The following is an 11,855-nucleotide window of genomic DNA, read 5'->3' as shown; positions in this document are numbered from 1 at the left end:
CGTGCTCGCCTGCGACCTGGACATGGCCATGATGCACTGCCTGCTCTCCAGGGTACGTACCCCACCCTGCCACGTCCCCTGCCCCGCCCCGCTCTTCCCCGTGTACGTGACAGCCGCGCTGGTGCTGCACCGCGCGCCCGCCGTGCTCGCCTGCGACCTGGACATGGCCATGATGCACTGCCTGCTCTCCAGGGTACGTACCCCACCCTGCCCCGCTCCGCACTCTCCACGTACGTATGTCCTACGTTCTGCCTCGCCCCACCCATTCCATTCTCTGGTCACGTTCATAAATGACGATATATCACCTGCTATAAAGGTAATTAAATGAAATTTGTACTTCTTTTTAAATACCCCAAAGTATGATTATTTTTCTACAAGATATTTTTACTAATATTTTGTAATGTAATTAGTGTATTATAAAACCGTTTCAGTTACCAGACGACTTGCCTTTCGAAGACATTCTGGTGACCGCTAAGAAGCTATACGAAGATAACGACCCCACAGACCTGGAGGACGAGGTCGATGCATTGGAGAGGAGAGAGTGAGTTACACGGATTATTTCACCTAATATTACACAAATATATACTAATCATAAAATAAATGTAATGCAGACAAAGCCACGGGAACTAACCTTACTCAAATTATTTAAGCAAAAGATACATCCGTCGCCACTGACAACTGTCATGCTAGTATAATTAAAAGTAGTAGTATAATTGCATTTAAAAAAAAAAAGGAACTCACTAATGATATAAGGATTACGCAACAAATAAATAAATAAAAAAAGACAAAAGGAAAACAAACTGTGCAAAAAAGAATACGGACCAAGAGTCTGCAGAAGTTGATAAATAAAAAAAAAGCAAAAGTTTATATGGATGGATGGATATTTGTTAGATCTCGATTTACTATGCCATAATAGAGCATAATACAGAAGATAACATAGCCTACCTACGTTTCTTATAACTTCACAGACAAGTTCGCGGGCTAAAGCTAGTATATTAACTGTTGTGATATGTGTGTAACTTGTGTACAGAGAGGAGCAGCGCCGGCTGGACGAGGAGCGTCTCCGGCAGCGGCGCGTGGAGCGCGCTGGCCGCAGCCGCGCCGGCGCTGGCATGCTGGCGCGCCTCCGCCGCGTGCTGCCGCGCTCCCCGCTGGCGCGCGGCGCGGCGCTGGCGGCGGCGGCGGCGCTGCTCGCCGTCTACGCGTACTACAGACCTGATCTCTTCACCAGGTAGCGCCGGGGGTACTCACTTATTATATTCGCCATGTAACTGACAGCTGACAGCTGACCGCCATCTTGATGACGTCACTACAGCGCTAGTGTCTGTGGCCGGTGATGGACGGTACTAAAGCTCTTATAGAAGCTGTCATACATTGACAGCCGCTGTCAAATTGACAGTTCTGTTGAATTTATATAGTTTGTGGTACAGCCTTGAAGCCTGCAATTAATGGTTAGAATAGTTTATCTGTAATTCGGCGTAGTTACTGTTGTATGGAGATTGTATGATGTTTTAGTATTACTTATAGGAGACTGCTTTTGTATTGTATGATCGTGTATGCTTGTTTAATGAATTGTAAATGTTAACTAAACACTTTAACTGATTTGTATATCTAAGTATTTATTAAGCTTATTTAAAAAATCACTTTCCTCTTTACGATAATACTTTAAAAATCTGAATAAAACTCACAGACACAGACTTTAAAAAAAAAAGAAAATACTCTGAGATGCAAATGTTTTAAAAAAACCCAGTGTAAAAACAACATGCATACGTTAATATGGCAAATTCTATCACAAAATTCTCTAATAGCTATTTAATTTGTCCCTTAGTGACCGATAGTCGTTTTAGAGTTGTATGAATGAAATTATCTGCATATATGTTGTTTGTTTTCCTTTTTATTAAAATGTGATATTAGAACCTTTACTTAGCTTTATGTTTATTTATTTTATTTAATAATTTTATTCAAAAAAGTTTAATCTTCTAATATCGTAATTAAATTAATAAATTAATTTCGGTACCTATTTTTTCATTGAAAAACAAGCTTGATCTAGAAATGTAACTTTTATTTTTTTTTGTTGTTCCTGATTTATTTCGTTTAATATTCAGTTTGGTTTATTAATATAAATAAACATGTTTCTTTGAAATGATAACTTCATAGTTGTAAGTGTAAGGCATTTAATTATAAAATAAGTTTGTCAGTGTATTAACTTTAAGTTGGGATTAAGTGATGCACAACTTGTTTACTAAAGTAGTATTTAGATGTTCATGATTTGTAACCTCCTGTATATACGCTGGTAATTCTAATTTATTTAAGAAAATGTTTATTCCATAAAATAAAGTCTGCTATCACAAAATTATTAATTTTCGTTGAAATGTGGGTAGTTTAATAATTGTATGCAAGTGAATGAAGTTACACAAGACATTAGTCATCTAAGTTGTGTTGCATTTTTTGTATTAAATTAGGGCCTAATTTGTATATAAGAGGCATGTATTCAGCACATATATCGTTATATGGAACGGAGAGATCTTGAAAATGTTATGTTAATAAAATAACGTTAAATCATTTATTTGTATGAAATCCAGTTATTTGTGATAGGTAACCTTTAAAATGAATATTTCCATACTAAAATGTGTAATATCACAATGTTTTAAAACAGTTGAATAAATAATGGCTTTTACATTTATGGTGAAATCACTTTTTTATTAAAAAAAATTGTCTAATCTATGGAATGTTCTAGATTGAACTGTTTTACCGACACGACTGTCGATAAAACAGTCTGAAATTAAATTAGTTTTTTGCACGAGAAAAAGTTGATTTCGCCACAAGAATTACTGCCGTAGATACGTTGAATAATTGTTATTATTGTTATAATAATGGAATAGTATAATGAAATAGAAAGTACTGTCTTGTAATGACATTGTCGGTGTCCGGCAGACGGCGCTGCTGTCGAGTTTACACATTACATACTTTATTACTGACAACGGCTTTTATTCGATTTTTTTTGTGATAATTGAAGTTTATCTCTTCCAAAAATACCAAATATCATATAAATAAAACAAATACCCCATTTTATTTTTTGTTTATTTTAAGTTTGTTTTTAAATCAAAATCAAAACCTGTTTTTTTGTAAAATTTTCAGAAGACGCGCTGACAGTCCGGACTTTGAGGGATTTTAGGAAGCAAATAAAACTATTTTTTTGTACAAATATTATATTTGGTTTTCATTACGTTAACACTCGCTTTAGTGACGGGGAAATAAAAATAACCAAAGCAAATACAAAAATGTTGATTTAAACTTATAAATAGATAATTTAATATTTAATTGATTACATAGAGTATTGAAAAAAATACAAATCACAATTTTTGCAGCTGAAAACACTGGCAAGAAAAAATCTAAAGACTACTTTCTACCTTTTTATTTTTAACTACTAGAAAGTATTATTTTCTTAAATATGTTTTTTTTACGTTGAGAATTATATCTAAATATACATTTACTTAAAATTGTAGTTGTTTATTATAATATTTGGTGTGTGAGCGTAAAGGAATCAATGTGACTTTAAACTTATTATAAAAAACATTATGCGAGCATAATATTGTAATAACTGTTTTCACAGCCGCGGAAGTTGCATATAGAAAGACGAGTTAATCTGGCCCGGTGGGGAAAAAAATGTAGCTCACTAGCGCCACTCCGTAAATATCCAAAAAGTCTTGAAAGATTAATTGCACTTTAGTTGTGTTTTTATGACAATTTCTTTACTTAAATAGATTTTTATTTTATTATAGGTTTATTGCTATGTCATGCTTGACAGAAAATAGAGCAATAAAGCTTATCTGAGAGTAGATATGCTATCTAGCCCGGTATGAAGCGCATATTGCAGGCAGTTCTTAACACTAGGAATGGTATAGCAAGCGCCTGCAACTTTTCGTGGAGCAACGGACAATTGATTACTGTCTTGGATTATGAATTTCATTAATCCTCTTTCAAATCATCGCAATGTGTTTCCAAAAATTATAATCAGCAAAGTACACGCTTTCCCTCCTAGCAAAATATGTTATATTTTAATTATATCGTAACATTTGCACATAGAATATGACATAACATAAGAATAAATTAAAAAAAAAAACATTACAGTCACAGTTTAAAAAATCTTGTAACACTTTTAAATTGACAAGAGCGCTGGTGAGCTATCATAATGTAGTCCCGTTTATGACCAAAGGGCAGATATTCTTGTCGATCTATAACCACTGACCTTTAGAAACGGATAGGCTATTGGGTTTCTCCATGCGACTTACGATTGATCGCGATGGTGAGGATTCGAACTATAGATAATTAACTGTCAACAAACGCTATCAAGGCAGAATTAATTAAAAAGATTTCATTCCTAGGTTACCCATCCATTTAATATAGATCAGTGTTTTACACATAACTTCGACATTACATGCCTTCTAACAAATATAGTACAAAGTTACACTTATACTGAAAACGGTAACTATTTGAAAAATATAGAAGCCTGCATTGAAATAATTATTTTTTATATTCATGAGAACAATTTAAGTTTCAATCAAAAGAAATAAAATGAAACTTTAATTTTACAATCACTAAAATAATTGCAAATAATAAACGTGTAAATATTGCACACAATTTTTTTTACAAATTTCACTAACTTAAATAAACACTAACCGCAAAATGTTTTAAAACAATCTTGAGCAAATACTTTATAATCAAAAATCAATTTAAATTGCATAACACAATGAAAATTTTGAGTATTTTATGTTAAAAAAATTAACAATTTCCAATCACGTAAAACATGATTATTTTTTATTCAGATATTAAAAATTATTGCTTACAAACTCCCTTTAAAAAATTATGCATCACTTAATAACCGCTAGTTAAGTGGGAGGTTTTATTTAAACTAAATAATTAATAAGCGTTAAAAAGGACATTACAAGAATCTTAAATCACATGGAAGACATACTAAATAAGTAACTCTGTAAAATAATGAAAATTGAGTATTTTTTAAATATCTTTTGTTTTCAAGGTCACGAATACATTTCGTCTTTTATTTTTAAGCGACTTGACTTTTTATACAATGTTTTAGAGAGAGCTACAAGAGAGCATTTTTATGTTCCTTTTCTCTTAAATTCTTAAAGTTGCACTTAAAATATATTAAAAGTAACGAGTAAAGTGTTTAGTTTGAATATCATTGTATGAAGTTGGCATCAAATGCGACAGGCGGTGTAATTACGTCGGTGGTCAGATGTGGGTAGTCTGAAAAATGGATTACGACTGAATACTGAAACGTCATTTAAATATGTAACAGCATCTTAAATGTAACTTCGAATTATTTTCCTTATATTAGTAATAAAAGTAATATTTAGGTTTCGTTTTTTTCGAGACGAAAATGGTAATTAAAGTCCTTCAACAATCGAGTCGAATTTCAGGTAGGTCAGCAATGTTTACAAAAAAAGAAAAATCATAATATTGCCCTCGAAGTACGGATCAAAAGCTAAAAAAATCCTGTCACGTCACAAAATGCGTTCGAAAACGTTAAGGTATAATATGGCTACAGTTATTTCTCTCAAATTATGAACAGATGTTATATATATTGTGGCATTGTGAGTTGAAGGCAGGGCACTGCCCCATACGCCCATGCTACCTGCGGTCAGTGGCGCAGCACGGTGAGGATGTAGCGCAGCACGCGGGGGTCGTGCAGGATGCGCAGGTGCTCTGCGCCGGGCAGCGGCAGGGTCTTGACGGGGCGGCGAGCGTTGCGCGCGCCCCCCGCCTTGCCCCAACGCGCGCAGGCCTCCAGCGAGCGCAGGTTGACGGTGCCGTCGCCGTCGCCGCCCGCCAGCTGCGGCGACCCGTCCAGCCACGTGCCCGGCTTGTACACCAGCCTGACATCCCACACACTACATCTATCTATCTGCTGTTTTCGATGCCCACGATACAGGCATTGCCTAGTGTGGGCATCACCAGATTAATCATATATTAACCACAATTTGTATTTATCTTTTAATTGGTAAACCTGTAATTGTAATTGTAAATCTCTTATTTTTCAATAAATTATTTCTATTTCTATACTAATATTATAAACTAACATTTGTATTTTTGTATATATTGTTAGGAACAAAATTAGTACCGTGCTGTAGAGTTGGCGCAACTCTAGATTATCGGTACAAACGGCACGACCCTAGCTGACAGCTGTCAATGTCACTAGAAGTATGGATAGATTGGCGCGTAACTTGAGCCTTGACAAGAAGTATTGTTCTGAGTTAAAAGCGACAGTATCAATTAAATAATAAAGTATATATCTCAAAAATTAATGGGCCGTCAACAATTCTTTCACCATTTAAAAGCAGTATCAGTAACATAGGCTATATTTTTTAATTTCACGCTTGCGAATTCGACGAGCAACAGCTAATCTTACTAATATTATAAATGCGAAAGTTTAGATGGATCTTAGAGTTTGTACTATAAACGGCTGAACGGATCTCGATGAAATATGGCATAGACGTAGATGATACTCTAGAAGAACACTTAGGTTACTCACTTTTGTTTTTTTTTATGCCACGCGGTCGGACTCGCGGGCGAAAGCTAGTGTATAATAAAATTGCACTATGTGTATGTAATATAGAAACAAAAAAAATCAGATTTCGCGACGATAATAAATTGATGTTGTGTTTCAAGTTTTAAGATCGATTTGCCTTGGATTTTGTAATGTAGGTGTGTTAATGAAACGGCGGTTGGTACTGGACTGATTTATTATTAGCAATACTGACGGTACATTATTATTGGCATACCCACATATACACCACAGATTTACTTCTCCATCCTCCATCATGATTTTATATGTAAGCTTAAGCCGAAGTAAAAACGTTATTCGTTAACTTCGCGCTACAAAATTTGCGTTTTACATTTAACTAGCTGTTCCCGCGCTGCTTCATCCGCATGAAATTATAAAAACTTTATTTTGTTGTTTACATTTGTCAAATTCTCAATTGCAAATGTCAAAATACCAATTATCTTACCATGGCAACCTTGCTTCTTGATGTTGGCAGCTCGTATCGTATAGTCTCTTTCCCTCATTTAGGTTTTTATTCAAAGTATTTTATTTACCCCCTAAGTTTAATGGCATGAAAATATGTAGCCTAAAGCGTGACGAAAGTGTAGGGCTTTTTATTGAAAAAAGAATTATTCAAAAATGTGCTGTATTTGTTGACATCTTAGGCAACAAAGAAGTGTTTGTTTAGCTTCATTATAATAGTATTTACATCTGTTCAACAACTAAATTGGTAAAAGCGTTATATACAAGCGTTGTCGGATACTTGATAACGCGATCAAAACGAGTATGGAGACATCGAAAGTTTAGATAGATGGATGTTTATTGAAGTTTATAGCATAAAAGGCTGAACGGATTTTGATGAAATTTGGTACATGTAGAGTATAGTTTGGAAAAACACATAGTAAATGCATTTTTTTTAATTCCAAGCGGAGGGAGTCGCGTGCGAATGGTAATATGACTGTAAAGTATGAAATGTGGTAAGTTCGCTCACCGCTCCACAGTGGTGAGGTTGTACCCATAGAGGCAGTGCAGCTCTACTCCCGGCGCGGAAGCGTCACGGGAGTACCGCTCCGTGTCCTTTCGCATCTCCCACGCTGTCGGCATCTCCATGTCGCTGCAGACATTTAAGAAATATAGACTAGACAGTTTGTGTGAAACTAGAAAGTGTTAGGAATGAATGTGGATGGCTACAAAGGAAGAGGAAGACCGAAGAAAGTATGGATGGGTTGTGTGAACGAGGATATGCTTAAGAAAGGACTGGATTAAGATGACGGCTGATAGAGATGTATGGAAGAGCAGCACATACTGTGCCGACCCTCCATAAGGGATAAGGGCAAGTGGATGATGAGAGTAGACAATGAATTTTTGTGGTAACTTATTAAAAAGGTACTATATTAGTCAAGTTTAGTACGTCTACTCATGTTCTTGTTTTGACATGTTAAACATTTTTATAAAATTACGATAAGCTGCATCTTTTGATGAATAAACTAAACAGTGTCACCTATTTGCAACGCATATAAATACAAATTAATTATATTAAAATGTGGTTTTGAGGACCTATTAATGGAAGCGTTAGTTGATTCCGGCTCGCCCCCAGTAATACCACGACCACACAGAAGACAGGCGTCAAATGGAAGCAAATCCGTGTTTCGTCTGATGTGAGTGTGGTGCCGGAGGCCTAATTTAAGTCCCTTTCTCTTTACCACCCTTTTCTCATAAGGAATGGATGGGAAGGGGAAGTGGATTTGACGGTGGAGGAGATGCATAGGAAGGGAAAATATTCTCTTTATGTGCGTTTTCTCCTCCGTCGGATAAGGGTCGGCAACGCATCTGCAAATGCGGATGTCTATGGGCAGCGGTCGCTTCGCCATTTTATCGGATTCAGGTGGCCGCTTGCTGGTTTGCCACCTTATAATATAAAAAAAACTAGAGGAAGGTTTACATGTATAATATAATAGAGAAATACTAATATTTTTATAGGCTTCTTAAGTGATAAACACATTTTTAAAGCCAGGGCGGAAAACTTGTATTTGAGTGATACTAACGTGAACAACTTCTCCAAATGTTGTATAGTGTAGTTGAACTTATCAGTCTGCACGAGCACGTCGTCGGCTCGCCACACCAGCGGCGAGGGCAGCAGCCACGCCAGCGACGGGCAGGTCACTTGCTCCAGTCGCATCGTGCTCTGACTTAACATGGATGAACCTAAGTCGTCGCCTGGAAATCGTAACTAGAATCGTTAATAAAGGGCGTGGTAAAAATTTATTTTAGGACTAGATTACTAATATTAGTTAACTCAGGTAATCTATACTATTATAATAAAGCGTAAACACACACTTCTTTGTTGCCTAAGATGTCAGCAATCACAGCATATTTTTGAATAACTCTTTTTTTAGTAAAAATCCCTACACTTACGTCACGCTTTAGACTTTATATTTTCACGCTGTTAAACTTAGGGGTAAATATTTTGGATAAAAACCCTCATGTGGGAAAGAGACCAGAAGTTTTTGCCAACATCTAGGAAGCAAGGTTGTCATGGTTTGACATCATGATCATTTTGATATTTGCAATTTATAATTTGTGCAAATGTGAACAATAAAATGACATTTTTATAATTTTATGCGGATGAAGTCGCATAGGAACAGCTAGTCTGTAAATAAAAAGTCAAAAATGCTTGTCAGTTGGTCGTTTTGTACTGTTTTATACCTGATGCCCTAGTTAATTGAATATTACAATTCTTGTATGTATTTAAATGTTTATGTACAACGCACACATGTGTACGAGAACAATGTATAATAAATCTGAACACAAATGACTATTTACTACTATTGAAACATACTTTAAAGTCTAGGACAGAGTAATGTAGGTTAAAAAATAAATCGGTCAATACTTTTTTGTAACAAGGTTGTTATGTAATGAAATATGTTTGGAAATCGGAAATGTCCTGATAAATAAGATAATTTATTATCAATATTAATTATGATAGTTGACAAAGACCTAGAATATTCGCAAAAGTTTATCAGGGATTTTTGAAGATAAATTTAAATATCTCACCCCCTTGAACGAAAATATGAACATATTTTCAAGGGAATCGCCAGTGAGATAGGCGTTGTCCCTTGTCAAACTAAAGAAACATGTAATAGGTAGAAAATAAACATTACTTCGAATAAGGTTACATTTATCGTATCTTTAGACCTAGACTAGGAAAACTGGGCACACCCATACTTGTATATCAACACTATCGCCATCTCTGTTTGTTTCAAACGAAACAAGAAGGACAGCAATATCGTATTTATAATTACAATAGACCGTTGTATTCGCACTCAGCAACAAATAACTTTATCACAATCAGTGCAATGGATTAAGATTATTTTAATTACATAAGTTTTTAGTCATTTTTGGTATTGTAATAAAAATTCCATGTTTTAGAAATTGATTACTACGTATTTTCTATATTATTTGTAACTCTTAATTTATGTCATGCACAATTTAAAGAACAATGCAATTCACAAAACAACAAAACCGCAACTCATCGTTTTATGGAAAAACATGAAAGAACAAAATAAGGAAAATAGGGCATTGTTAGTTGTAATGCTTTTCCAATAAATATAGGAGTAACTTGCAACTTAGAAAACTGATTTCTAATTAAAGCGAGCGCATCCTTTGATTAAACTATCGCATAACTGTTGTGCGATTGTAGATTGTCGATTCTTTCGCAGTCTATTCAACTGTTTAGTTGCACAAGTAAAAATCGAGTAGTGTAGTGTGCGCACCTCCATATAAGCTGATAGCAATCAAAGCGCGACTAAACAGTTTTGCCAATGTTGTGCGCGCGTAATAATAAATAGTAGTAAAATAATTAAGTGGTTTTTTATGTGAATAAGCTACCGTAAAAGTTTTGATGTATTTAAAGAAAATATGGAAAATTTGTTTACGTTTGACAAATAGAACTTGAAAGTTCTTCAATCTCAACTGAGACGTGGTATTTTCTTATGGCAGTAAACTAATAATTAGGCGACTTTAAGTAAACGTCCTAAAGTAAAACCCCTGAATATTCACTACTTGCCACATTCTAGTTCATTTCATCACCAGCTCACTATACGTCCCCACTGAGGGGCTCGGAGCCTACCCTAAGTAAGGGTGACTAGGCCACAGTCAACCACGCTGGCCTACTGCAGGTTGGTTGACTTCACACCTATCTTTGAATTTCTTTGCCGATATGTGCAGGCATCACGATGTTTTCCTTCACCGTAAGAACGTCGGGTAAATTATGTACATATGAAAATTCGAAATATCGAAAATCACATCGGTACGGCGGGATTCGAACCCAAGACCTGTAGATTACAAGTCAAGTGCTTAAACCACTGAGCCACCGAAGTTCATTTATGTATACAATAAAGGATTATGTATAACTTAAAAACTATACTATGTTTACAATAAACATCATTCCGTTAAACAATGTAACAGTTAAATGGTATTTAAAAATATCGAAAGTTGTTTATTTGAAGAAAATTGACTGTTCCTATTCATGTATTGCAATCATTGCTTATTACTTTAAAGTAATTTAGCATTCAATAATTACATTAAAATCAGAATTATTTAAAAAGATATGTAATTTATCTATTTAAAGAATGATTGATAGACTAGCTGTTGCCGCGACTTCGCCCGCGTATAATTTAAATGATAATAAAAATGAGTAGCCTATGTGTTCTTCCAGACTATCCTCTACATCTATACCATATTTCATTCAAATCCGTTCACCCGTTTAGGCTACAAACTCTAACATCTATCTATTCATCCATCCATGTAAACGTTCGCATTTATAATATTAGTATGAAGTACGATTTGGCTGTCTTTAATTTAAAAAAAATCGATGGCTCCTACGTAAAGTACCGTATGTTTGAATTGCAAATTTTGCAAGATAAAACTTTGAACAATAGTGTTAATTAGGATTTGTCAAACATGAACTTATGATACACAACTAAGGCCTACAGTTGTTTTTCTTTATAACGCTTTTTTAGATTTAAAAGGTAAAAATCAAGTTAAAAAAAAAACATAAAAAACGATGAAAACCGTGAAATTGTGGCTTTGATAGTCTACATAGGAGCCATTAATTTTATTATAACTTTAAGAGTTTTTTGTCAAAGTCTCCTTGTGGTCAAGTTTAAATATTTCCTAACCATATAAGAAAAGATACCATAGTAAGCGAGCGTTCGCACGGACGCGAAAACGCTAGGCGGTAACTATGTGTCAAAATAGAACGTATGGGATTGTATGAAGCTGTTCATAC

At 35.1% G+C, this 11,855-nt stretch overlaps 2 protein-coding genes across 2 annotated transcripts in view; one reads left to right on the top strand and one right to left on the bottom strand.

The window, feature by feature from the left end:
- Positions 1 to 3,391, top strand: part of LOC106101271 (TBC1 domain family member 20-like) — an 8,526-nt gene extending 5,135 nt beyond the window's left edge. The window contains exons 6-9 of the mRNA XM_013280436.1: positions 52 to 193; positions 432 to 541; positions 1,031 to 1,231; positions 3,139 to 3,391. Of these exons, the coding sequence (XP_013135890.1) occupies positions 52 to 193; positions 432 to 541; positions 1,031 to 1,231; positions 3,139 to 3,175 (490 nt within the window). The 3' untranslated portion in view covers positions 3,176 to 3,391. The remainder of the gene's footprint in view (positions 1 to 51; positions 194 to 431; positions 542 to 1,030; positions 1,232 to 3,138) is intronic.
- Positions 3,392 to 4,814: 1,423 nt separating this feature from the next.
- The window catches only part of LOC106101408 (group XV phospholipase A2-like), an 11,252-nt gene continuing 4,211 nt past the window's right edge, over positions 4,815 to 11,855 (bottom strand). Inside the window, exons 4-7 of the mRNA XM_013280639.1 lie at positions 8,611 to 8,782; positions 7,557 to 7,679; positions 5,657 to 5,897; positions 4,815 to 5,268 (exon numbers count right to left, since the gene is read on the bottom strand). Coding sequence (XP_013136093.1) covers positions 5,663 to 5,897; positions 7,557 to 7,679; positions 8,611 to 8,782 — 530 coding nt within the window. The 3' untranslated portion in view covers positions 4,815 to 5,268; positions 5,657 to 5,662. The remainder of the gene's footprint in view (positions 5,269 to 5,656; positions 5,898 to 7,556; positions 7,680 to 8,610; positions 8,783 to 11,855) is intronic.

The sequence above is a fragment of the Papilio polytes genome, unplaced genomic scaffold (assembly GCF_000836215.1).
Source record: "Papilio polytes unplaced genomic scaffold, Ppol_1.0 DF823991.1, whole genome shotgun sequence".
NCBI lineage: Eukaryota > Metazoa > Arthropoda > Insecta > Lepidoptera > Papilionidae > Papilio > Papilio polytes.
The sequence above is the reverse complement of the archived record's forward strand: the minus strand, read 5'-3'. Positions and strand labels throughout refer to the sequence as shown.